At 40.5% G+C, this 27,260-nt stretch overlaps 2 protein-coding genes across 9 annotated transcripts in view; one reads left to right on the top strand and one right to left on the bottom strand.

Annotated features, from left to right (window-relative positions):
- Nucleotides 1-27,260, top strand: part of SEPTIN11 (septin 11) — a 143,027-nt gene that overhangs the window by 78,397 nt on the left and 37,370 nt on the right. For 2 of the 5 annotated variants that reach the window (XR_004679196.1, XR_004679195.1), the window contains exons 8-9: nucleotides 292-424; nucleotides 1,752-1,939. Coding sequence is in view for 3 of the 5 variants with exons in the window: in XM_035004728.1 (XP_034860619.1) it covers nucleotides 292-424; nucleotides 1,752-1,939; nucleotides 9,707-9,722 (337 nt within the window). In the remaining 2 variants the exon portion in view is untranslated. Of the gene's footprint in view, nucleotides 1-291; nucleotides 425-1,751; nucleotides 1,940-5,376; nucleotides 13,368-27,260 lie in introns of those variants that run through there. The other 3 variants (XM_035004729.1, XM_035004728.1, XM_035004727.1) reach the window with 3 other exon arrangements.
- The window catches only part of CCNI (cyclin I), a 33,453-nt gene continuing 21,780 nt past the window's right edge, over nucleotides 15,588-27,260 (bottom strand). For 2 of the 4 annotated variants that reach the window (XM_035004731.1, XM_035004732.1), the window contains exons 3-7: nucleotides 26,950-27,078; nucleotides 24,035-24,109; nucleotides 23,739-23,879; nucleotides 23,239-23,469; nucleotides 16,592-17,148 (exon numbers count right to left, since the gene is read on the bottom strand). In XM_035004731.1, the coding sequence (XP_034860622.1) occupies nucleotides 16,699-17,148; nucleotides 23,239-23,469; nucleotides 23,739-23,879; nucleotides 24,035-24,109; nucleotides 26,950-27,078 (1,026 nt within the window). In that variant the 3' untranslated portion in view covers nucleotides 16,592-16,698. Of the gene's footprint in view, nucleotides 17,149-23,238; nucleotides 23,470-23,738; nucleotides 23,880-24,034; nucleotides 24,110-26,949; nucleotides 27,079-27,260 lie in introns of all 4 variants that reach the window. The other 2 variants (XM_035004733.1, XM_035004730.1) reach the window with 2 other exon arrangements.

Raw genomic sequence — 27,260 nt, 5'->3', positions numbered from 1 at the left:
CGGCCAGCCCAACCCAGGCTTTCCCTGTGTGAAGATACACAGGGTAAGCGTGGCCGGTAAGACATGTCTGTAGGGCTACCGCATGCCTACTGACTCACCCCCGGTTCTCGATGTGCTTGTCTTTCTGATCCCTGCATAACTAAAAAGAAGGTGGTGTGCCATTTTATGTGTCCTTTAACATAGTAAGTGGCAGCCTCATCTATTTTTTGGAAGCAATGAGTAGAAATTATATGAGCTGAGATTTCCTATTCAACTTCACAACACTATCCTTGGTTTGTGGCTTTTGAATAGTCTTCAGGAGACTTACGAAGCGAAAAGAAATGAATTTCTGGGAGAACTTCAGAAGAAAGAAGAAGAAATGAGGCAAATGTTTGTGATGAGAGTGAAGGAGAAAGAAGCTGAACTTAAAGAGGCAGAGAAAGAGGTAAGCCATCTGTCTTCCTTCAGGGCAGAGACAAATAAGCGAGGTGTATTATTAATACGTCACATTTTCTAGAACTTCATGCTCTCCTAAGTACTTTCTACGTGTATCTTATCAAGTGAGCAGCAGGCTAACATGGTAAGGAAAGCAGGTTAGGTATTCTTATCCCCATTTTAGAGATGATAAAACTGAGAGGCCTGGAGGTTAAATGATTTCTGTAGTCACATACGTAGTAAGTAGCAGAGCTGAAACTAAAACTAGACCTTAGGTCTCCAGGTGTGGTCCCGTGTTCTCTGTAGCTCCATATTTCCTCAATTTGTAAGTCTTGCAGTGTAAGATTTGGGATTCTGGGACCATTATTATTATTATTGTAGTCTGTCAGCCAACTCGGTGAGCTAAACGGTGGAGGGGCCTCTGCGGGCTTGTCCTCGTGCCTGCCTGTCATTGCCCACGACCAGGCCACATTAACTGCTTCCTAGAAGTTGACATGGATTTCTGCTATAGCACTCATTCCATCGAGACAGAGAGAGAGAGAGAGAGAGTAATTTATTTCTCTGATGTTAGATAATGAGTATCTCAAGTGCATATCTCAAGTACTTGACCTATAGCTCTGTACATTTCCAAATTGTCTACATAATTTCCTCATCATTCCCTTTTAATTTATCCTTATAAAGACTACTGAAATTTAGTGGTTATTTAAATAGCTAAGCACTCAATAGAGTTTTGCTGCCGAGAAAGGAAAGTTGATCTTTATTTGTTGTTGGCCATAAGTACCAAGTGGTGCTGGATAAAAATCTAAAACTATCTAGTAAGTTTTTTTTCTTAATTCTTTCTGTCCTTCCTCCCTGCTTTTGTTTCTGCCTCGTGATAACTTTCTAAATTCGATTTGTCGAGAAATTTGTGAGAAACCTCCCAACAGATTCTTACTCTTTGAATAGCCTATATCCTCTGTAGTCACTGCGTGTGTCTGTAAGTAAATGTATATTATACATTTTGAAAAAGGACCAGAAATAAAGAACTACTCTTACCACTCAGGTAAATTGCTAATTAGGAGCATGGATAATTTTTTTCTTCTTTATGCTTCTTACAATGAATATGTATTTTATTGTCAGTAAGAATGAACAGGATTCCCTTCAGCGCCAAGGCGTCCAAGTCTCAAAGGCACGTAGTAGGGCTCCCCGGGCTGCGCTTTGCCAGATGGTGCTGCCCTCGTGGGACTGACGCAGCTTGGCAGCATGGAGCATGCTTTGATTTTGAACGGATCCACGTGACCTTCAGCAGTAACTTTCCCCTCCCTTCACCCAGCTTGCCCTCCTCTTTTCCTCTCCAGCTCCATGAGAAGTTTGACCTCCTGAAGCGGACACACCAAGAAGAGAAGAAGAAAGTGGAAGACAAGAAGAAGGAGCTGGAGGAGGAGGTGAACAGTTTCCAGAAGAAGAAGGCAGCCGCTCAGCTCCTACAGTCCCAGGCACAGCAGTCTGGGGCCCAGCAAACCAAGAAAGACAAGGATAAGAAAAAGTAAGCGGGTGTCCCCCCATGCTTCGGGGCCCTCTAACAATTTATTCCTCTTGCATGTTTCTACTTTTCCCATTTACAGACTGGAAACTGGTCTGTTACCAGAAAGATAAAAGCAAGTCTTTTCTCTACAGTGCAGGGAAGATGATACAGGTTTTTAAAGTATTTGTAAAGGGTACACAAACATTAATTTATAAAACTTGACCACACGACCAAGCAATCAGGGCTGGAGGAACCTGCCGTCTCCAGTGGCATCTTCTGCACCAACACTAGGACTCTGGAGAAGACAGTCTGTTTCTCTTCACTACTCTCTGGAGACAATCCTCATGACTCTTGGCGAAGGGCATCCTAAAATGATGATTGTTAAGATTTTTCTCTTCTGTGTTGCGAGGCTTGGTCAGCCAGTCACGGAAAGTCTTGTCTCCAAAGTGGAAGATTGGGACAAACTGCTAGTGGCCACCTAGTTTCCCCCTAAATTCAACGAGATGGTGAACCGTTTCATTGTGGAATGGGATCCAAATACCCTTGCTGTTAAGACACCCCCACCCATCCTCAGAGCACACAAAAGAACATTCTAAGCTATGGCCTTGATTTAATGTGCCAAAGGGTCAGCTTCTGCTCTTCAGTTAGTCACTTCCTAGCACGACTGCAGTAGTGGCCGCCGGAGGCCAGTGGGAGAGTTGGGCCTGCCGTGAGATTGTCCCGTGATTTGAAGCTTAATGACTAGAGAACGCAGCGCTAGGACAGTCACGGCAGGGTTGACAGCACAGTGGGCAGTACGGTCCCTTCTAGGAACACCCTTGTGGCGGCCGGATGGCAAGCCCGCGGACGCTGCCCTCCTGCGTCTGTTGAGCGTGGGGTGCTCTCGGGGCAGCGAAACGGCCGTTCGGGACGTGTTCAGGATCCTTACTCTTTACCCTCAGGTGCCAGGGTTTTAGGGGAAAAGCTGACAAACAGTAAAGCTGTTGGTAGTCAACTAGGCAGAGAATTAAATCCTGCAGAGTAGCACAGACTGGAGTGGGTCTGCACGACAGCTGAGACCCATCACAGGGGGTGGGGGTGAGCACGCACACTCGCCCCTGCCCGGTCTCCTCACGTTGCCTGTGGCGGAAATCACAGTGCACTACTTTGGGGACACACGGAGAGGTTTTAAATTCTACCTTACAAACTTGGACTTTCCAAGCTCTGAGACAGCAGAAAACGTGTCAAGAGAGCAAAGAAGTAAGCACATTTTCTAAGCAATGGAAAGTAGTTGGTGTAGGTGTGGTGTGATTTTAATGGGGTTGGTACAGACCCGAGGGATCAAGGACTCCAAGGGCTGAAACTTTAGTTATGCCAGATTAAGTCTGAGCATAACAACTGCCTGGATTATAATCCAGTTCCAGAAAGCGCTATGCATGTCGGGAGAGCAGTTGTCACTCCGGTGACATTCCCTGCACGGAGACTCAGAGATTCATGACTCTTCCAGTGAAGACGAAAGGGAAGTCATTTGGCATCATACCCTTGTTGATCCTAACTAACCCAAGATAAAAATGTGCGTGTGCGTGTGTGTGTGTGAGTGTGTGTGAGAGTGTGAGTGTGTGTGTGAGTGGGTACACGCACACGTGGGTCCACATACATAGGAATGGATGACACAGAAAAAGCTGCTGACTCACAGCTTGGGAAACCCAAAGTCAAGTTTTTCTTACCCTGAAGCACTAATGTGCATAAAGGTACATGTTTTAGAACTAAAGATGTTTATAGAAGACCAGCAACGTTCCGAGGATGTTTCCCGTTGCCTGGATGTGCCTTTAAGCAACACAAGTTCCACGAGCTGATCTGCACTGTGCCTCCATTGGACAAAAGTCTATGTAGTGACAGGCTTCCCCGGGTAAGGAGGTTTCTCCTTGCCCTTTTGATCATTTTAGGTTATTTTGGTCCCAACCTTGGGCCTTAGCGATGTATAATGCTTTTCATGTTTACATGAAGTATATGTAAATTCTATTTTAGCCTTATTTATACACTCATGTATTATTAATAGAATTGGACTTCATCTGGTGCACAAGTAGGGACCAGGGTTTGTACCTGACAATGGCACCTATTTTTTTGGTAGGTTCTTAACCTTTTCTACAACTTTCCCATTTGAACACTGAAAGCAACTGCCAGTCCCAGAGCTGAGGTGGAAAAGTTAAAGAGCCCCCCTCCCCCGCCCCCGCCCCTTAGGGCCCCGGGAGAGTTTGGGCTGGAGATGACACAGAAAGTCACCAGGCAGCACTTTGAAAACAAACGGGAGACTCTTGGCCTCTTCACGCAGCCGGAGGAGATGCCGGGGTCACCATACGTGCCCCTTAGGAGCTGGCTTTGTTTCAGGGAGAAAATTGTTCTAAAAAGAGATGCTTATGTAGGCACTTGCTATGCTTCCGCCTGGAAAATGAACTTAGTGTTTCTAGTGGTTTTAAATTCTGTTTTTCTATTCTAATGACACGCTCCTTTTTTAACGTAGGTAAGGCTTTATGCTTCTTGACCCGTAGTGGCCTGAGAGCCCATAGCATTTCCTAAGGTGACAGCAGAGTCGAGCCAGCCCCGCCTCCTGGCCTCCCTGGCCGGCAGGGTGCCGTCCTTGTTCACGGCGGCCACCGTGCGGTCCTGCCCGGGAAAAGTTGTTCAGGGGACAGCGTTCTTCCTTTGCGAAAACTCTGCACGGTTGCCAGGAGGCCTGGGTGGTGACGCTTCATCCATCCCGAGAGGTCTTAAAATCCATCATTTTAAAACGGTCCCCGGCATCCGATAACCACAGTTTATACGGTCGCCCGCTCATGTTTTATTTTTGATCCTCGCTAAGGAATGAGGTTGCATGGCGCGGACGCGCCCAAGGTGAGGCGTGCGGCTCTCGGGTGGGGCGTTGCACTCCACCTGGGCGAGGGGGCGCCCCCGCGCGGCGGCGGCCGGAACCGCGGCGTGACGGGCCTGCGCCCCTTCCCAAGCACGTCATAGCGTGTCCTCCGCCCACTGTACTCCAGTCCCCGAGCTAACGGTTCAAAGACGTAATTGTAGATTTATTCTCTGACTCCAGCCACTCAGAAAGGGAAAGACGCGGCTCTCCTTCAGCACCGATGTGATGCCCAAATCTAATAGATAATGTTTTATGTTATTTGAGAAAATGAACATCAAACAGTAAACCCTTCCACGATAACATGCGATGGTTTCAAGAAGTCACTCATAAATTCTAAATTACATGCAAATGGAAACTAACCATGTGTTCTTTAATTCAGTATTAAAATTTTGCTTTTGCTTGTCATGTAGAATAGCTTACTCAGATTCGTGGTTTTAATTTCTGTCAATTCCATCATCATTGCATGAGCATTCACCATCACCGAATGCAGGTGCTGGCGCTCCTAATTTTCCTTTCTTTTTTATTTATTATTATTTCTAACTTTTTTGTTTTGTTTTTTAACTTGCAGTGCAAGCTTCACATAAAGCCTGGCAAGCCAAGGATGGTCCCGCATTCACCTGCTTTTGCAGTAATATTGTATCTCTGCCATCTGTGTCCTTTTGTTTTATTTTATTTTATTTTTTTTTTACCCTTCCCCAGACACCAGTAACTATTAACTCATTTTGCTGACTGTTGTTGGGTAGTAGAAAATGATAGAGCAAGAGAGTAACACCAAAAGCTATGTGCAGCTGGACTTTGTTTCTGGAAAGCAGATAATTGGCCTTTTATGCCTGTTCAGAGTGGCAGCAGGAAGCGGGCCTGTGGCTTGTGTGTTGCTTTGGACCGAGGGATGGAGGGTCAATGGCTCCATGTCCGTCTGTCAGGAGAACTCACCGCCTCAGCCACTGAACCCTAGCCCCGAATACCCAGGACAACAGTTTGTTTCTCTTGATTTCTCATCTCCATGGGGGCAGAAGCCCTGAATTCCCTCTGCCTCTTCTCCATACCTGGCCCAAACCAAGGTAGCTTCCTACGTAGGCAGAATGGTGGGTCAGCTTTTTAGGACTTTTGCATTTGCATGGATTTTTCATTATTATAATAACATTATTTGACCTGTGTTGTGGGTCTCCTCAGACCATATCCTCTTATGGCTTTAAAAATGTGTCTGAACCCCCCTCTCTCCAATCCTGGCCAAGTTGGACTGTAATGAGAAAGCTGATTATATTCCCTTCTATCAGCACAACCTTGACGCTGTCCTAGTCAGCGATCTTCAAGGTCAGGTCAGGTAACATGGCCCCATAGAATCATCCTCTACTAAAGATGACAGGCTTTCCACAGCCTCCCTACTGCTTACAATAAGCATTCTTTCATACTCTCCATGGGCAATGGCCGATTCTAGGACATCAGTACTTCTAATACTTTTCAATAATCATGAGGAGAAAATTTTCAGAAATATTTCAACTAGAAAATTTGTTATCAACTGTGTATCATCTGCAGCCCCAATTCTGAGAGGGGACCTCATCAGTTTCAGGTAGGAATGGGGAGGAACATAACACAAACCCATGAGTGGAGAAGGTAGAAGTTCAGCTGACATCCAGCTTCCTTGCATAGTCTCCTTCTCGTATATGGCAGTAAAGGGAAGAAGAAATAGAACAGCTAGTCTCTCAAGTCCAGTTGTCTTGAAGGAATCTTCTCACCTTTTTCCTTACCCCGACTAGCGCTACGAGCCCATCGCCCCATCAACAAGGATTAGGGCCAGCCCAAACGCCGTGACCCAGACTCCATACCACATTTGTGTGGGAGGGGGCATATTTAATCTCTTTTCTGTATTGTTCCTTTGTGAGGCTTATCCTTTCATCTTCTTGATTTTTCTCCCCTCTACTAACAAGAACCTCCCACCTTCTAACTCTGTAGTCTCCTGTTTCTTACTTGAAAGAATAATATTTCTCATGAACTCCACCTCTCGCTTCCTCCTGGCCTTCACGAGTCATACGTTAGGTAAATAGGACAGGATATACTATATCTCCCTGACCAACACACACATACCTTTTTTTTTTTTTTAAATAAGTCTCTAGTTGATTCCAATAAAGTTTTTTTCCCTTCTCTTCATCCTCAACCATACTTTTAGGGGAAAGAAGTTATGGTCTTCCATGAACTGATGTAGACCTAATTAGGCGAAGTAAAGATTGTTTCACTGAAGGCCAAACCAGGCTGGGCTAGAACCTGCAAACTGGAAGCCGCAGTGGTGGTATAAAGACAGGCTTAGGAGCTACTGGACTAATGTTTTTGTTTTGCTTTGTTTTTTAATGATTCTAGTCCAGAGCTAGCTGTGGAACAGCCAAATACTAGACAGCATGCCGATTCTAACTGTGGCTGAATTTGCTCATACGCTCTGCACCAGACAAAAGCTTGAATTCTTGTGTTGTATGCTTGTTCCAACTGCTGCTTGTGTGAGCATTTTTGTGCCTTGTAACAGAAAATATACTTGTAAGTTCCAAAAACGGTCACCTTAAAATTACCATTTTTAATGCATCACTGAAGTCTTTTTGACAGTGAGCCTAGCTGCAAAAGGCATCCAGCTGACTTTTTGATTCCAAGATTGTTGACTGATTGATTTTTTTCCCCCATGAAGATTTTCACAACAAAAGAAACCATATGGAGAGTCAGGGAATAAAAAATCAAAAAGTTCTAGAAGCTCTCTCTCTTTTTTTTTTTTAACATGTTGCTTCTGAACTCTTTTTCTACCCCCCACTCCCTGGCCCTGTTTGGTTTGTTGTTGCTGCCCTTCTCTTCTTTCTGTATCTGTGCCTTTTTTCACAGTAGTCCTTGGCTCTGCACGGAATAAATGATACCCTCAAATCTAATTGGATGTGCTTTCGCCTTTGCATGTAAGTACAGTAGTAAGAAAACTTTGAGATCTTTCTGACTTTTTAAAATTAGAGAAACAAATGGGATAGATGGGTTCTCCCCCCCCCCTTTTTTGGAGGGAGGTAGGGAGGTTTTGGTTTGAGTAGATTTTGTTTATTAAGAAAAAAAGAAAATACTAAATATATTTAAAATAGCCACATTTGTACCTTTCCCACGATAAATACAAATTCAACTTTTCCTTGATACCAATATGGGAGTCAGAAATTGTTGTTCCCAGGCTACATTCCACACAGCCTTGTGGGCATCACTGGATATTACAGAGGGTCCTTGGTTCTGACTATGGAGTAAAGCTAGAATAAGAAACTACCACCTTCCTTTGGAGAAAACCAAGAGGGAAATATTTTTTATGTTAGGTTGCCTTTATGATTGCTTAATTTTTTGCTGATCTTGGTTTAATGGGCTTTCCTTCCTGCTAACTGCTGGCAGTGAACACACCTCTTTTTTTTTTTTTTGCCAGACAGTTCTAGCTGGCCTCTCCCCATATCTTCTGTTCAACAATAATGACCATTGCTTCTGGATTTTAGGTCCCTATAATGGTTGTATGTGCAGTAGGATGACGGAAAGGCATTTACAAGAATTTACTGGCAGTTAGAGACTGCAGTTAGAGACTATGTTTTCCCAGCTTAGGCTCCTTATTAATTTGTCAAAGTTTTGTCCAGAAAGGGGATCTCAACCAGGGGAACATTTAATGTCACATTGGGCACAGGTTACTTAGTATCTTCCTTCTCTGCTTTGTAATCTCACCAGCAATAATACTTATTCTTCATATCTTGTGCACCTCAAACGAATGGACTGGGTTTCTTCACTTTCTTGACATTACCCCTAAGTGTTTCACATCCAGACTGTTGAATCTGGGTTTCAGCTGTTAACCAACCCATGTCATACTGTGTGTGTGTGGTCCTTCCAAACTGTCCTTTCAGATCCCTCTGCTTTGCCATTTGCAAGTGTCTGAAATTGTCAATTCTCAGCTTCCAGAAGTCTTGGTTCCACTGACAGGATACATATGTGATGACTCTTTAGTGGAAATTATGACCTACAAAGTCTAGATTGTATGTAGGTATGAAGGGAATTTTTTAAATAAATGAAAAGCTGTGAACAGCATTAGAACTTTGTCTATTTCTTAATTTTAAAATATGCTGATATGCCTTAAACTGTAGTTGTAGACCATTGTCATTTCGCTGTTTGAAAATAACCAATGTGTTTCTAAAAGTGTTGTGTAATCTACCTTTGGTGTTAATGCAGAATTGTCATATATGTAAGCTGCATGTTAGACACTTGGCTTTTTTAAAAACTAAAATAATTGTATTGATATGAAGTCTTCCTTTTTTCAAGTGAGGAAGTGATCACATAGCCACCTTGCTCAGTAATTCGGTGTCTGTTAAGGTAGAGAGCGGTGGGCAGGTCACCTCTGCATATATCACTAGTGCCAAGACACAACGTGGGGGGAAATATATTTTTACCCAAACAACGTGTGCCCTCTTGTGAGTTCTTTTTGGTCACTGTTTGGTATGCGTATGTACACGTGATTCTTGTATTGGATAAAAGAAATAGGAATGAAAGAGTCTCGTGCTTTCCTGCCTTGTCTGGGGGATTTCACATGCTCCCGTGCGGGCAGCAGCACCTGCTCCGAGATCCTTGCCGTGCGGTGTCCTGTACGTCACGTGTGGTCTCTGCCTCCCTTTCTCCCCCACTCCCACCCAGCCCCTCCTGTCCCGACTGTTGTCCGTGGCGCCGCGCCGCCCCCGGGCCGGCGGAGGTAGCCGCTTCTCGCCTGGCCTCTGGCTGCTCACCCCTGGCTGTGCTCCCGGAAGTCAGCCCTCTAACTGACACACTGCTGTTCTTCCCCAGTTGTCGTAGAAAAGCTCTTTTTTTTTTTTTTAAACTTTAAGAATCAAATTTGAATCTGAATCTTTCTTTTTTCTCCTCTGTAGCTTCTTCTTTATGTAGCCATCCTGTTGACAAGCCCTACTCCCCCCTAATGGACATAGAGCATTAGAAGAGCAGGAGTGTCTGTTCACGCGTGCTGGGGAAGAGTTACCTCATTTCCACCATCGCCTCCTATTCTTTTAAAGTCCGGGTCAATTCCTGCCTTGCTGTTTGTATTTGTCAATGTCTGTTTACAAACCACTGCCCGTAGTGGTTACTAAGGTGACGTTTCACTACCAAGAACAGTAATACTTAATAATGCTTAAAAGGAAATTGAGTGAGAAAGAGAACTTGGGCCAAGACCCAGGGTAGCCATGTGTTGGGATCCTCTTGCTTAGCTGTCCTGTTCTTGAAGGCGCCAATCCGAGAACTCGCGGACTGAAGACAGCACGTACCCTCCTCTGAGGTGGTCAGCACCTGCAGGGGCCACAAACGATCTCATGTTAACTCCAGACCTCTCTGTCCCATGAGTGACATTCTGAACCGCCCCACCAGGACCCTCAACCATCAATCAGGTCTTAAGATCTGGGCAACAGTCTCCCTCCTTTTGTTAGTTTCTATGGGTTGTTTTGGAGTTTGGGATTTTTTTTTTTTTAACTTTTGATATTGCATGAACAGAGATGGCTACAATTTTTTTATCTGGAGTGTTCTATTGATGCAATGTTTTTATTTTTCAGCTGACCATCCGCCTCTTGAGAGAGAGAAGTGGGCATCCTTCCTTTAAATTCAGGAACCATTGTTGTTTTATTTAACTCTTTTTCTGTGACCTGCATCCCTTATATAAGTTGTTTTGGGTTTGGGATTCTGTTTTGGGAAAAAAAATTTTTTCCAGTTAGCCAGTTCTGTTTTATGTATTGGTTATTCAAACTTAGTTTGGTATCAAAATTATGCCAGTTTTAAGTTCAAGAGGAAATTTAAGTGAAGTTTTAGTCACAGAACTCTGCTTAAGAATCTCTCCTCATCTCAGATACAACCAAAAAAATCCCTCTGCCGTCACTGGGGTTTTGACCTTTATAAGTCTTAATCATGTTTAAAATGTGTCCGTGTTGGGTAGAGGACTTTTCTGCCTCTAGGACTGAATTTATACTTAAAGGTACCTTAAAAATAACTTTCTGGCCCATCCCTGCCTTTTTATTTATTGGGAAGCTGTGCTTTACCTTGTTTCCAGAGTTTTTGTATCCCGGGCCATGGGAACAAACCCCAGGGAAGTGTATAACCTGTCCCAGACAATAGCATCATTACAATGGTTCTGCTCCACATTGTCTTCTCAAGTTACCCGGGTGGCTTTCTCTACCATGTCTGTGAAAAATAAATTTGCTGGAATTCACTTAAAATACACCCAACGTACAAACACACACGCTTCTGGCAATTGAGGCTGTGATTTTTAATGTTGACCCATTTGTGAGGGACTGGATCAACGCAGGGCTAGTGTTAACTTTAGCGGTCACCTCTTAGGGGCAGTTTTCATAATCAAGGGATGACTTTCATTCAAATTCAGTTCTATTTTAGAGCATGAACATGCATTTTAAGTTCCCTTATAATTTCATTACTTGTCGACAGTCTTTGCTTCTTTCCATCATTTTTCAACCTCACATTAGGAAGACCATAAAAATACTATTGGTGGCATGGGTTGTGTTTGGTAGAGATCCTTAGGAGTGTTTCCGTCTGTTTGAGAATGGTAACATCTGCTTCCGTTGAAAGGTGAAATGATGAAGCAGCAGTCCCTGCCTCTTGAGTCACTTTCTTCATTTAGAGCAATTGGATGAGCTCTGCTGGCAAGAGGCTTGCTTTCTTAGAAAGATGCTGTAATTACATGCAGTAAAGTCAGGTTCATCTGAGCCATTAAATGCTCAAAAGAGAAGCATCAAGAGCCATCCCTTCCACATTACATTATAATGGGTAAAGGTCCAAGTCTGCTAGTGACGTCACCGGTGGCTTGGGGGCGGACGGGGTGGGTGCCAACTCCTGACGCCAGAGCCTGACGTATCAGTAAGTCAAACACAAACACCCTTCTGTGTGAAACCACTGTAAGCACTAAGTTCAATAATTGGATTAATTTTTAGTATTTTAATATGAACTTAACCCCATCACTCATTTTAAAAACAAATTCTGCATCAGGTTGTAAAGACATGTTTTGAGCAATATTTAAAAATCAAACCAGGCACTTCTTTTTCTTTAAGTAGAGAAATGTGTATTGTTGCTATTCCCTTTTATTCTCTCATTTTGGCCAGGTTGGAGGAAGTGTGGGGGAACGGGTTACTGTAGGTAGGTTGTCCTCTGTTCAACTACCCAGGGAAAGCCGATCATGGACACCACCGGTCAAGTGCACTGTCCTCCCCGTTAAGGTTTGGCATTTTACTTCGGGTGGTTCCTTTTCTCAAGTGTTGATAAAACTGATCGGTTCTCGAGTTCTCCTGGCTGACCAACTAAGAGCTGTGAAACCATCCCAGGGCTAATTATCATCGATAGTAATGATTTGCTTATCCCAAGCTAGATTGTGGAAAAGAAAAGCAAGAACTGAGTCATCTGAACCCGTTTCCATGGGTAATGGGCCTTTTATTTTTCATTCAGTCTTTTAAAAAAGTATTACTGGATTTCAGAAATAGACTGCCTTACTGCCTTGCAACAAGTGTAGTCTAGACGGTCTCCTTGAGGTTGGCACAGCACGTGTATAAAGGAGAGGTCTTCTGAATCAGTATCTGCTAAGCTGGTGGGGCAGAAAAAAATCAGGTCATCTTCCCAATACGCTTGGCCAAAGTTTTCCCCCCATCAACTGTATCTGTAACATGAAACTTCCTTCTTAGTGAATGATGGTTTTTGCCTATTGGCCCAGCTTGTAAGTGAACAGTTGTGGATATCTGAAAAACTCAGTACATAATTTTCATTGTATTTAAATGATGTTTCTACACAAAACCTTTTGCTTTGCAGATGACTGTCCTCTTTCCACCCTGGAGACTGACAGTGATGTCAATGTGGATCACTTTGAAGATCCTTGTACTTGAGTCCTAGGGACCATGGCATTTCGTCCTTGTGATGGACACCATCTGGCTTTCAGATCAGTTTCTAGCAAGTAGCTGAAACTCTCCCCTGGCCAGTGAAGGGATTTAATGTATTAATTTGAAAAGACTAATTGTGAGCCTTCGTATCCACTGACCTCCCTTTGCAGCTTCCTAGTCTAACAAGTAGCTGTACACAAGCGAGACCTCTCGGTGGCCAGTGGAACAGTGAGGCACAATGGAGATCTCACGTCTGCCCCCAACCACTTACCTGCAGTGCTGTGAGTGGAATGGCATTTTGGCTCCACTGTGGAAACTTTCTTTCAAAACTACAGTGCTTAGATCAGAGGTGGCAGAGGCTATTATAATGAGGTTGGTCCCTGTTCCCCGCCCCCTCCCCCCCCGACACACAAAGTGTGTATGGGGAAGGGAGCGCAGAATAACATGCTAGCGTAGAGGAGAGTTCGGCTCAACCGAGCATTCTCTGTACAATGCTTTCAGAACTGTGAAGGTGCTGTTCTAGCTCTCCTTGCCCTTTCTTTACATCCACTCATCCACCTTCCCCACCCTCTGCCTCTCCCTTTCCAAATACTTCATTCTCTCTACTGTACCAGGCCTACATTTAGATGCTGGGGATGTAGCCAAACACTACCTCATGAACACAGCAAATTTTTGGAGCAAAAGAAAAGGTAAGCCCTTTCTATGCTAAATTGCTAAAGACAGATTGTATTCTGAAAAGTAAAAGCCCTCTCCTCACTTGCCCAAATTGCTTTTCAGTGGTTGCTTGCTTAAGGTTGCCCTTCATTCTAGAGTGTCTTTGCCCACAAAACATTTTCTGAGAAATGAGAAACCAGTTCACTGGGCCTGTGCTTTTCTACTACCCTACTGTTGTGTAATACAGTAAGATCAACAATTCTAGCATTTGACACGCTAGGAAGATTGTACTTTACAGTCAAGAGAAAGGGAGCAGTTTTTCCCATTTTATCCTTAACTCAGAAGCTCCTGGGAACTAAAAAAAAACAAGTTGTGAGCTTTTCCCAAGTTTCTCTGGTAAGACATCCTTGGTTACCTCTCATTACGCCTTTTCAATAATCCAGAGATGGCAAGAGGGAGGTCTTTGTCCTACCCATGGGTCTTAGGCATAATAGTGTATCATAAAAACCTCTAAGCTCCTCATTACGGGGAGTGAAAGCTTTTAATTCCTTGATACAACCCACGCTGTTTACGCCTGTACTTCATCTTTTCTGTCTGAATGAATTAGGTCAAATCCAACTCAAACTGAAAGCAGCCAGGTTTGGGGACTTGGAAACTAATCTCAATTGCATTTCTAGGTTATGTTGCAGGACTAGACAACTCAGAAAAATTAGGATTACTTTTGTAAAACTGGTTCTGTTTTTGTGTTTGGTATGAGACCTATCTGGACACAATCTGCCCCGTACCTCAGCAGATCTTGCTCATTTTCCCTGAGTCCCAGATACACAGGTCCCCTGTGCCTTAAATGATGTGAATTTGTAACTGCAAATGATGTTAACGTTTGGCAACAAGAGACAAGTGTTCAAATGCTCATTCTCATACAGTAAGCCTAAGTAATTCAGTTTTTCCTAGAAACTTAAAAAGATGCTTCATTTTCCTAGAAGCACCATCTAGTGGCCAAAGCTCAAAACATTAATATGGAGCATAGATAGGAGACCTCCTCTTATTAACAACTTAAAGGCTAATTTCTAGAATTTTGGAGGCTTCAGAATTAACAATTGTTAGACAACACTTCACATTAGCAAATATAAAGGGGTAAAAATTCTTAGCTATGTGGCATTAGACAATTCTCTAACCGTCAACTTGCTAATGCACACCAGGGATACGATCTTTCAGGATGGTGGTGAGAGCAGATGGCACAGTATCTTCCTTCCCTTTCCAGCTGAAAATGTACAAACTACCTTAAGGATGACGATAAGCTCTTCACCCTGTTGGCCAAGAGTCAGCAGCTTAATCACATCATTAAGTGAAAGGCCACTGTAGTGCTCTGGGCAGTAATGCTCAAGCATGACTGACTTTATTTCAGGAACTCCAGAATCTGAGTAAATTAGGAAGCTTGAAAATCCAGGTATGTAGAGTACAGAGGACACACATACATGTTGTTTCTAACAAACAGGAGAAAAGAAATGCTGCTACTTAGGGAGCAGACACCAATGTCTTAATTCCCTCAACGGCGGAAATGTTAAGCTCAGTCTCATCAGCTGGGCTGAGTGAAGAGCTAAGCTCTAGCTGGCTTCCTTCAAGCCAAAGGCTGTGTCAGGAACATTTCCAACAAATCGGTTTTATTTTTATTGGCATTTGGGAGCACTCAGTCCTTCCCTCCCCCCACACACTAATAAATCATCTGTAGAAAAGATACTCAGTTCTCCACAGGTAACTTTGAATGAAAAATATTTAGCTGCTTCACTAAAGTTCATCTTCAAGAGTCAGAGGATGCACTTTTTCTGTTAAAATGGAAGATCAGAGAATAATTTATGCCCAATCATCAAGTTTATTCCCTTGCCTTTGTGGAGAGGCTTCATGGAATGAAAGGCTAAGCATCAGGAGACACCAGACAATTACCCATAAAGTTCGTTTCCAAATCTTGGAACAGTTTGTGATGTGATGCGAAGACTGGCATGCTCTCACAAACTGTTCCACCAGATGAAAAGTTACGATTTAGAAGGTGAGAAAAGGACACACAAGAAAAACTCTTACGTCAAAACCTACATTCCTCAGTCACACTTAAATCCCCTTTTCATGTTTTATTTTCTTTGGGCATATATTTGGGATTTTTATCATTTCTGTAGTTGAAATACCAGTGTCTAGCAATCAGGAATTTGTGCCACTTTGCAAGCAGAAAAAAGTTAAAGATAACAAAGGTTAAGGACAACTTTTATTGCTACCAGAGGCTTTTATCATCAGTACATGGTTCTGACTGCAATACCTTCTTCAGACTGCACAGGGAGCTCAGGATCCAGAAGTCATTAAAAGAAATACAGGTAGGGTGAATAACTTTCATCAAGAAAATACTAATAGCTTAACATAAATCTAGGGTACTGAATTCAGTTATTACACGTTACAGACCCCAATCATAGAGCTGCCCCAACATCTAGACAGTCTCTCCTACTGATTATAAATGAGTGAAAACTGATCAGTTACCAAAAACAAAACAAAAAAACCAAAACCTTAGTTGTTACATGTTTCTTTGGTGAGCACCTGGATATATTTATCACAAATTCTTTTATACAAAAGTCAAAAATGCTTTCAACAAATCTAAGAGTGTCCTAATTACACGCCACTTTCAAGTTCCAATTTAAGATAAACAAAAATGAAAACAATAATTTTGTTTCCAACCTCCAAGAACTGAAATGAGACAAACACAAAATCAATGTGGTAATGCCAGTCCTTTTTCTATTACCACCTCTCATTCATATGGGGCAATTCTGAAGTACCCTTTTCGGATTAATTTGAATCCTGGATTAAACATGGCTGTCACACAAATAATTTATTCACTAAATCGCTAAAAAATGATTTTGAGGGTTTCCTAATCAGTGGAAGTCAGGCTATAGATCCACATGCATAAAGTTCATTAAGTATTCAATAAAGAAGCAAGCAAAAATGAGGAAAATTAAATCAGGATGCTGGAGACAGGGTGTGTGCCAGTTAAATTTTGGAACTTTAAAAAAAACACTGAATATGAATCTGAGATGGGTCAATCTCCATTACATTTTAGCAGAGAAAAGGATGGAACTGACGAACACTACAAGATTTTTTTTTACTTTAAAAAAATTTTGGATCTTTTGAATTTCACACTTTTGGTCTTTAAATGCTTAAATAATGTTGATTAGAATTTGCCACACAAGTAAACGGGCTTTTTCTCTGGCTCACTTCAAATTGGCCTGCTAAGGTATACACCTGTATATAGCCTTTCCTGGTTTTCCCATGTTCCCATTCCCAGAGTAGTCTACCTTAGTTTGCACTGGAAGCTACATGACAGAAACTGGCTGCAAAGGTGGACAAGGGGAAGCATGTCCCTCTTGCCTTGATAAATCAGTGCCACATACAGAACCCACATTTTCCGAAGCATTATCTTCATTATAGAGCCGTTTGAGTCCATCATAGAAGTCATCCACTTCCATCTCCTCTACTTTGCGTTTAGCAGAGGTATGCTTGCACCCACGGGCAGCTGGGGGCTGATGGCAGAAGGCTGCCGCACCTCTGACTGGCACTTCCGGTTTGCTGTTGTCCTTGGAGAAATCTAAATCTGGGCCTGCGACAGAGGAGGGATGTAATCTGAACACTCCTTTGTCACAGGTCACCAGGGTGTGCTTGAGGGGACGGTAGACGTAAACGGAATTTAGAGGCAGGGAAGACTGCAGAGAAGAAAGGTGATGCACCACAAGCTCCCGACAGTGGATCAGTTGGGAGCTCTCCATCTGGGCCCGGAGGAAAAAAACCAGAGTTGATCATTTAATTAATACAGGCTACTCTGTCATTTCGCTGGCCACTTTCCCTCCCTGTGCCCTCTGTCCTCCCCAGCTTTCTTTTCTCTCCCCACACCGTCTACCTGAAATTCATCGATCCCTCCAGCCTACCCATCATCTTCTTAGGAAATGTGTCCAAATCTGTACTTCTAATGTCAGACTCTTTGGAACTTAAATTCTGTATTTGCAAATATATGCTGAACATCTTCATGAAAACAAACTATTCTCTTTTGTTCACTGTATATATCCAACATCTACTTTTGTTCAGTCTGTTCCCTCTGTCTAGAAGACCCTTCAAAGACCCTTCACCCCACCCTCTTTGCCTCTTCTATTCTCTTCACGAAGACACAGGACAGATAAACACAAAATTCATTAAGAATTTAGGGAGAAAACCAGAGGCATGAAAAAATTTAAGGGATGGGGACAATGATTTGGCTAAGAATTTAAAACAATTTATTTTGTTTTTAAAATAGCAAATGAGAACTTTTGAGAAATAATATTTTTGTAGAAATTAGCAAGCTTGATAACATTAACAAGAAATGTTTTTGTTTAATTTGGAGGTTTCACTAATTCCTTCTTATCCTTCAGGATAGTTCAGGTATTCTCTCTGAAGCCACCCCTGACTCTCCCTGGCCCCCACACCCAAATTCCAGGGTCATCTGTTTCTGGTCAACCTGGTCAACCTGTCATCATACACCACATTGTATTAAAATAATCTACTTAACCATTTAGCTTTTCCTTTATAGACTATAAGCCCCCAAAAGGCAGGCATTGTATCGTATTCATCTTTATTCCGTAAGTTTCTTTTCTAGCACAACGACTACACATGAAAGGCTTTTAAAATCCTCCCTGTGGACAATCAGTCTCTCTGTCCTACTTTCCCTAGCAACATACATTTCTCCCCTATTCAAATATTTTAGCTGCACCCCAGTGCCTACCAGAAATAAGCTAACCTCCTTAGCTTGGTATAAGGCTCTTCACAATCTAACCCCAACCTTTTTCAGCCTTATTTCCTGGCATATCCCAAACTGTGCTCTCCATTCCCTTTCTTACTCTATCCCTGCTCATCCTATTTCTACCTGTTGAAATTATATAACCTATTCCGGCCAGGTCTGGCTAAATGCCGCCATCTCCAGGAAGCCCACTTAGACTATTAACTATCAGGGATGACTTTCCAGTCTTGTGTATTTTATAAGTATTTTTAGACATTTCTTAACCACATCTTATTCATACCCATACAACCTACAGTACACAACATGACTGTCTGCAATACCACAGAGAAGATAAAGGAAAATAGCATGATCTGCAAGAACAACGAACACATCCGGTCACAAGACTGTTTTTATCTCTAAAAATATTCATTACTTGTTACCCAGGAAAGTATCAATGGAAAGAAGAATGAAAGGCAGATGTTATCATCACAGTACAAATGTTAAAATGCCTAAAATTGTCAGAAACAATACACAAAAATGAAATGACCATTTTTAATTTCTACCATTTGGTTCACTAATTTTTTTCCTTGTTTGAAAGACACTAGGTAACACCCTAAGGGTAAAATACTACTAGCTAGTCTTAGAATTTCTTTTCTTCCCTTAAAAGAATTCATAATACTTAAAGATAGTCCCCAACTATTAAGCTTACAACTGTAGGCGAGGGCTTATCATGTCCCAGGGATGCAGAACAAGCTGAGCCATGCTAAAAACAAGGAAACAAAAAACACAGAAGAGGGACAGGGCTTTAAAGCTCTTTCAGGAGATAGGTACCCTTGTCAATACTTCAAGAAGCTTGTAAAAGGGAGGTCAGAGAAGTGAAAGACCGAAATTGGGAAGCGAAAAAAAGGCTAGAGTATAAAAATTATTTCTGAAAAGTACCTACTCTAACAAACTGTTCCTTAGCAAATGACTAATACTTGGGGGCCTAGAAAAGTAAAATATTAGAATATTGTGATATTCTAATGCCTTGGTCACTGGGCATAATGCCACAGCAGAATTCTACAAAGTCGAGTTCACACAGATGGTACTGGTTTGAAAAAAGACATACATTTCAAGTAAAAGGAAGACTATGCCACTATAATCTTTCTCTGTGCAAAAAGTTAACAGGAAGTTATACAGCTGATCCTAACAACACGGGGCATTTAGGGGTGCCAACTCCCACAGTCGGAAATCTGCATCTCATTTTCAACTCCCCAAAAACTTCATTAATAACCAGTAACAGTCAATTAACACATATTTTGTATGTTGTATGTATTATATACTTACAATAAAGCTAGAGAAAAGAAAATGTTATTAAGGAAACCATAAGGAAGAGAAAACACATTTGCAGTCGTGTACTGCGGTGCAGTTCAAACCCGTGCTGTTGAAGAGTCAACTCTAGTTTAGAAAATGACAGGGCAAGAAAGACATTATCAAACCAACACCATCTATATGAACTCTATTTCCATCCAACTAAGTCTTTGGTCCAAAATAACACATCAAAAGAAATTCCTTCTAATCTACTACCTGAATTTGTTCTAAGTAAACAAATCGAGTGTGACCCTTGTTGAGATCCAGTGGAGGAAACAGAACAAGCACCTCAACTGGAATTACTACAACTTCAGACACCAGACAAAAGTCCTCTAACGAAACTGTTATCAAAAGATTTAAAACGAACTCATTCTAATTGCGGGATGTTCAGAGGACATTTATTGTTACTTTTTATGACTATCTTCTCAAATTTCAAATAATGGTTACCATTATTGGTTTAGAAAAACAAACACCACTGTAATGCAGCTCACCAAGGAAGGCGGAACAGGAAGCACGGGAAGTCTGCAGGGCAGACATGCAGATGGGTTACTGATGAAGGGGGCACAGGAGAGGACATACATGACAGGTTCAGATGGCCCCAGGTAAGGCAAGCAGCACGAAGCACTGAAAATACCTGCTGCAGCAGTCTGACCTGAGGCACCCTCAAGAACTGGGAGACCCTGGTGGGGAAGGCCTGCTTCTCTAAGTCTCCACTCTAGTTTTAAACTACACCACGGCCAAGAACATCTGCTCTGACGACTGTCTAGCTAGGGACTAGGGAAATGACCACACTCAGTCAGTAGAGTTAATATCCTGAGATTCTCAAGGTGGGTCACATTAGTCAGAAAGAGAAAGATGTGAGTATAGCTACAGATGTCAAGCAAGAAAAGAAGGGATAAGAGAAAGAGGGGAGCCATTCCAGAAAGGTGACCAACAGTTAGCATGGGAGCTAAGAGAACAGGGGTAGGCGACTAGGAGGAAGGCTTGCCTTTCAAACCAGGAACCCTCGCTGTACTTGGTCTGCAGTCCCGAGCGAACAAAGGCAGAGCCAGTGAGAGCGGCCCCCTTACAACATGGCACGTCTCTGATGGACACTGGTAGTCCTCTCAAACAAGGACACGGGCAAACATGGCAGAAGTAATTCTGGCATGATCTCACCAATACGTTGCAAAAATTTCCTGTACTAGAACCGAGAATCCAGGAGGAATATTTGATGGCCTTATTACACATCTAACTACAAGATATTAGACCTGGTATTCCCACCTAAACACAGGTGAACTTACAGCAGAGACATCACTGAGCCTTAAAGACTCAGGATCCATCAGGTTTGGGCCACATATATTGGCTATCAGTCCCAGTTGGTTTTAGAGAACTGTTAAGACCAAGTCCCAAAGTCTGTGGTGTTGTTTTTAACTCTCTTCTCCATTATAATTAGAATACCATATGGGGCAGAGGCCTTTTTTCATTTTTTACAATCACTGTACTCACCAGTGCCTAGATCATAGATTTTTCAATAAATGTTTGTGGACCATAACTATTCGTATAAGAGAACTGAACACTGGTTTCCAAACTACGTCCAAACAGCTTGCAAAAGGGAAGAGGCCATGTGGATTAAGACTGCACCCAACAGGTCTCTGCCCCAAATACATATTAGAAAGTATTACTTTTCTAACTTTATATTCTGGGATTGTGTGTGTACAAGATTTTGCTGGAGTCAAGGGAAGGATTCTAGTTCTAAAAGAAACTCTGAAAACCACCAAACTAAATCTTTAAGGTGTATATGGGAAAGCACTGGTTCTCTACTAAGCAGTCCTGGTTGTCTCTGATAAAGTCCCAAGTCCCCTGAACTGCAGGTTTAAAATAAAGGAGTTGAATGAAATGATTTCTAAGAAGATTCCTTCAAATTCTAAGTCTGTAATAGTCCTTCAATAAGAAGGGAACAAATTTCAATGAACATTCTTCTTACAGCACCAAAACACCAGAAGACTCATGAAAGAGAATAAGCATATCCTCTAGTATTTTTTTAGTGGAGAACAAGCTCTCAAAGCTACAGAATACAAATTCTATTTACAACAGTCTTATTATTTATGCTTCAAAGTCTGTCCTTTCTTTGTGACAGTAACACTTCATATAGCAAATTTTCTCTGTACTGGCTTTGGGAATAGGCACAGAGACCAAGTCAGAGCATTTAAACATGTCCGTTGTTCCAATAAAAAAAATGGAAAACGAAATGCAGAGGTTTTCTATTAATATCCATATTCTCCCACTTCACAGTCTAATGTAAATGATTAACATTCAATTTCACTTAACAACACTGTAGGTAGGAAAGTAAATTTCCTGTGCCACACTATTGTTATATGGTGGTTTATGATAATTTCTAAAAATCCTCACTAAACAGCAACTATCTCCTAGAATTATTTCCACTATAGCATTTATTTCAATGGAAATCCTTCTCAATTATAACAATCTAAGATATGCTATTAAAAGAAAATGTCTCCCTTGTAAAGGAGAAACAGCCTGTGTTACCACCAACATCCTATGCCTGTCCCGGGGATGTAGAGCAAGCCGAGCCACGCTAAAACCAGTGGAACAAAGAACACAGAAGAGGAATGGGCCTCTAGCTAATATATTGCTCTGATCATCAACGTTTTTATGAAAAGACCCTCAATCCTTCTCACAGACTAGGGTCTGAAATTCTCAGAGCTGAGAGGCAGTACTGAGGTACTTACATGTCTGCTAACTTTTACAGTTCATATCTATGACATATAACACACCAAATTCAAGTATTGTTCTGTTTTTCTTTTATAGTATTCTAAGTTTTGTAAGTTCGATAACTGCAGCTCTTTTTTATTATAAGATGTAATTACTTAAGCTCAGAATTTAAATCTTTTCTCTAAATAAAATCCGATAACATAAATCAGAATAACTTCATCAAATAAGAACAAACAGGGACATATAAAGGGAAAGTAGATCTGTAAGTCTTTTATGGACTCATTTGGCAGAAGGGTATGGTCTGCAGCAGATGTAAACTTTTAAATTCTATTTGGTGACATGAATAGAACCAATAAGCTTATCCAAAGTAGTTGCTAACATATAGCAGCACCTTTACTAACTTTCCATTTGAATGAGAATTTTCTCCATTCAAACTCCTGCATTTTATATAGATAATGGATAAAAAATTTAACTGGCCTATAACATTTTATGCCAATTTGCAGAGAGAAGTGATGGAAAAATCTTAGGCAATAATAGGAACTACCAGGACAAAACCTCTTTCAGAAAGATGGCTTCTACTTGCCAAAGTCTAGTACAAATACTTCACTTTCTAGCCAACAATAAATTATCTGCTTGTCTAAAAAGCAAATTCTTGCCATTTGTTTTTAATTTATCTTTTACAAAATAAGTAGAAATATAGAAAGAAGTACTATGATGAAACCTACAAATGTAGCTAGGAAGGTTCTACATACAAAACAAAAGGACAATGTATTATAGAGAATCTTACTAATTTTTCAAGATTCTTAAAAAAAAGATTTTAAGTAACCTAGAAGAAGGGTTGAAAAGAAGCAAGAAAATACTATCTAAGCTTTATAAGAGAAAAAAGTTCACCTAGCTCATAAGTTTAAAATGTATATTACTTTACTCTTGTCTCCTCTTCAAAGTGGTTTGCCATTACAAGATTAGACTGTCTCTCAGTTTTATAATCATTTACGTATCCCAGTAAGAGATGAACTTAAAATGGACACTTACTTTGACTGACACCTACCTGTGCTTTCTGAAGCAGTTCAATTGTAAGAGGAAGCCAATCAGGAATAAGTTTCTCCATTTCCAAACTAACCATGGCCAGAGCAAGCATGGATCCTTTGAATTGTAGAAGTTGGTTGCAGGCCATACAGTGAAGGAGTTGCTTGGTAAGGACTGCCAAATGTTGAGAGGGGCTCAGTTTGGGCAAACTGAAAAGTAACTGAGGCCTAGTTGACACTGCAATGGCATGGAACTGAAAAAAACCACAAGAACATCATACTAGTTTTACGTAAAGTTTTAGGTAAATTATATACAGAAATTGATGTGACCTCAGGTATTACTCAATTTCTTAAGTTTGTAATTTTAGCTTCATGAAATCTGACATAGGATAATATCCTAATTTCTAATTTTTCTTTTTCTAAAAGTCACAACAAATGAGTGGGCACTCTACTTTCCTAAGTTACTAAGACTACATATTCCCATAGAAAACTAAGAAAACTAAGAGACATTAGGTGTATTTACAATGTGAAGAAAATCCAATGGTGTAGCTGTGTGAAGATCCCAATTCAACTTATCCAGTATAATCCTCTCCATCCTCAGAATTTCAGATGAAGAACATCCACAGAAACTGTCTCTTGCCAACACCTTCAGTACTGGAATTCTCTGTCCAAAACAAAGCGGAACGGGGCAGAGTAAAGAGGAGAGAACAAAAATAAACTAATTTTCAGTTTTTGTTCTGGTAAACAGAAAGCAAGTTAATAAATGGAGAGAAATTTTCAAGAAAGAGACATAACTAATTTTTAAAGGAGAATATTTACCTCATCCTCCTCAACAGTCTTGGCAGCTAGGAAAAAACAGCTGATTGCAATACAACTCAAGTATTTTGGATGGGCCTATAATTTTGAAGAGGGAAAAAAGCAACATCAGTGGTTTTTAGAAAGTTAAAAGAGTTTATTTTTAAAAACTAGATATGCACGTCAGACAAGTATGCACAAAATTCTAAGGAATAATTAATCTGATTCCCACCTATTGCTTTCTAAGACCAGGGCTAACTTTTAACTTCACAACCCTAGCCATAATTATATTTTATGAAAATACTAAGATATTATATAGTTAAAAGTTGAACCAATGCTAGTTAGCCAAAGTTAAATATCTATCTAGCAGAGAAGAATTTACTCTTAGAAGACAATTTACTTAATAAATAAAATTCCAAAAATTAAAAATCTATTTATACATGTGTGTATTTTGTAAGCTAGTTTTACTCTCTTTATCTGTCATATCAGTAATACTACCATACTAGATGTTAGGGGAATTAAAGAGAAAGAGGCAATATAAAATAAAAAAGACTATAAACCTATTCCAGATGCTTTAAAAAAACTATAGGGTGTTAGCGGGGGAGTAGAAATTTTCTAATTAAGTGTTCACAAAAACAAGTATATATTCAAGTTCCATGGTGAGAAAGAAAGGCTCTTAAATTCATCATCAATTAGTAGGAGGAAAAAACTTTCTAAACGGTTTGACATGCATAGGAAGGCTTGAATTTGCCTGTTTTCCTTATCTAAGATAAGGTAGGACTACTTTCTACCTCACTGTTAGAATAAGGGTTTGCCAAACCCAGCATCAGAATCCAGTTTTAAATAACCAGAACAATTAACTCCAATTACATTGAATGATACAGAGATAAGTTACATAACACGAAGAAAACCTGTTTTGATATTTATTTTATACTTAAATATTACATTCCTGTGAAATTAGGGAAACCTTCTGATGACCTGATGTGGCCTTGATTAAGTAACTTATTTAAAAAACACACCAGTGACCACTGCCTCAGTGTAAGTGGCATACTGTCTAGGAACCTTCTAGTCCTCTGCCTATATGAAAAATAAAAGCTGGTTCAATAATATCAATATTTGTATTTAATCATTAATATTAATCAGACATTATGATTTAGAAAGCACTTCCAAAAATACGATGTCTATCTATTATGTCTCAGAAGGGACACCACACAAGTGATATAGGAAGTGAAGGCATATCTTGTAGCTAAGACAGTTTTCCAGGATCCCTTATTTCCCCAAGTATACAACAGGTCAAATCCTTGAGGTAATCAGAGTTCACTACAAAGAAGAGCCCAACAGTTAACAACTGAAGGTAGGCACTGCAACTCCTAAATCAAGGGCACCAATCAATTTCATAGTAAAAATAATCCCAAGAGCAAGTATGATTTTTTTTTTTTTTCAACAAAGAGTAGTTCTAATTCCTGGATGTACACCAGAGTCATTTGTGCAGTTGTTTTTGCTTCTTTAAATACAGACATCCAGATCTTACCAACTAGGGATTCAGATTCAGTAGCTCTGGGACAGGGCTCAGGGTCCATACTTTTAAAGAGCTACATAGCACTTTCTTCTGCACAGCTAGGATTGAGGCTCTATTCACTGCTGCAGCCTTGTATGGTCTGCTTTAAGTACCTTTATTTAAACTTCGACTACATTTTAGGTTAATTGTTTCAATACAGATTAACCATCTAAGTAAGAGAATTTTAGGCTAGTAACATGACAGGACCCATTAAATAAGAAATATGAAAAAAATGGAATACTTGGCAATTCTCTAACTGATCCAGAAACTTCCCCAAATCTGCTTAAAATGTTTAATAATAAGGTAAGAATTTTTTCTATGACAGAAGCTACACTAAGGTCATTAATAGTTTGTGAAGAACATAAAAACCAAGAAAGGACACTAAGCTTAAACTCATCCTTCTCTGTGAAAAGGCGTTTAGCTAGAGTCGGAGGATGGGAGGGGGGGCCTTGATAGTGAAATAAAAGTAGATATGTCAGAGAACCTAAATTTCAGGCAATTAGTATCATTATAATTAAGGGTTCTTTAAGTCTCTTAAGAGTACAAGTGTGAAACATAAAAGATAACTGAGTGGCCATCCAAATTCTTCCACTCCATAATTCTTTGACTTCTATTTTTCATACTTAATAACAAAGAGTACAGTATCCTTAGCATTGAATTCACAGTTCCCCCAGCTTACATATTCCTAGGCATACAAATGACAACAAATGAATTGCTTTTCTACTTTTTCATGCCTTGCCATTAAATAAATGCTAACTTTCTGATTTAAATCCATTGAGGGCCTACTATGACCAATTTCACATAATATAACCAATGATATATTATACCAACAGAGACAATATAAAATTTATTCATGTATTTTTATACACTATCATTCAACAAAAATATACCAAACTTATTTTATGCTCAGTTCATCTTATTATATTCCAAATGCATGCCTCTGGAAAGTATTTATATATTTTCAAAACACAACACAGTATAGTCAATAACTAAGTAGTGACAGAAAAAAATGTGTAATAGGCTTATACTTTTCTAGTCTAGTTCACCAATAACATCTAGTACACCAACGTGTTAAAAGATGACGACACATTCTGCTGATGATACACTGTTTGTATTAAAATCAGGAAATCAAAAACTTCATAGGTTAAGTATATATTATGAATACTGGTAGCAAAAATAAAATTACAGAATACAATTCAAAACATTTCTAAAAATTTACAGCAATAATGGAAAACATCATGCCTTCTTATAGGGACATAGATCATGTCCAAGAAGGTTGTTCACTCCTTGTCACTTTCTAGAATATTTACTAATTGCCCCTGGTTTAGTATATACACCATCAAACAAGAGGCTGTGTTTAAGTGTATCCTAAAATATTTACCTTTACAGTAGCTAAAAACCTGTCCAAAAGACTGCTAGCCAGAGCAAATGTTTCTGGGTAAAGGTTGAATTGGTACTTGAGTTTGGCCAGCCACTGAATCACTTCATCTCTCTGGGATGGAGAAACATTCTACAAGGGAACAATTAAAAGATAAAATAAAAATAAAAAAGAACAAGTGAGGTTCCAAGTTATCGAGAATGAATTCTCTTTTAAAAGACTAGCAAATGCTATGGAATACATTTATATGTTAAAAATGTTTTTAAGTTTACTCAAAATCTATCAAACTTAAGATGTACAAAGATAAAACATTA

This window comes from Mirounga leonina, unplaced genomic scaffold, assembly GCF_011800145.1.
Source record: "Mirounga leonina isolate KUSES-001 unplaced genomic scaffold, KU_Mleo_1.0 Mir_129, whole genome shotgun sequence".
Classification (NCBI taxonomy): domain Eukaryota; kingdom Metazoa; phylum Chordata; class Mammalia; order Carnivora; family Phocidae; genus Mirounga; species Mirounga leonina.
The sequence above is the reverse complement of the archived record's forward strand: the minus strand, read 5'-3'. Positions and strand labels throughout refer to the sequence as shown.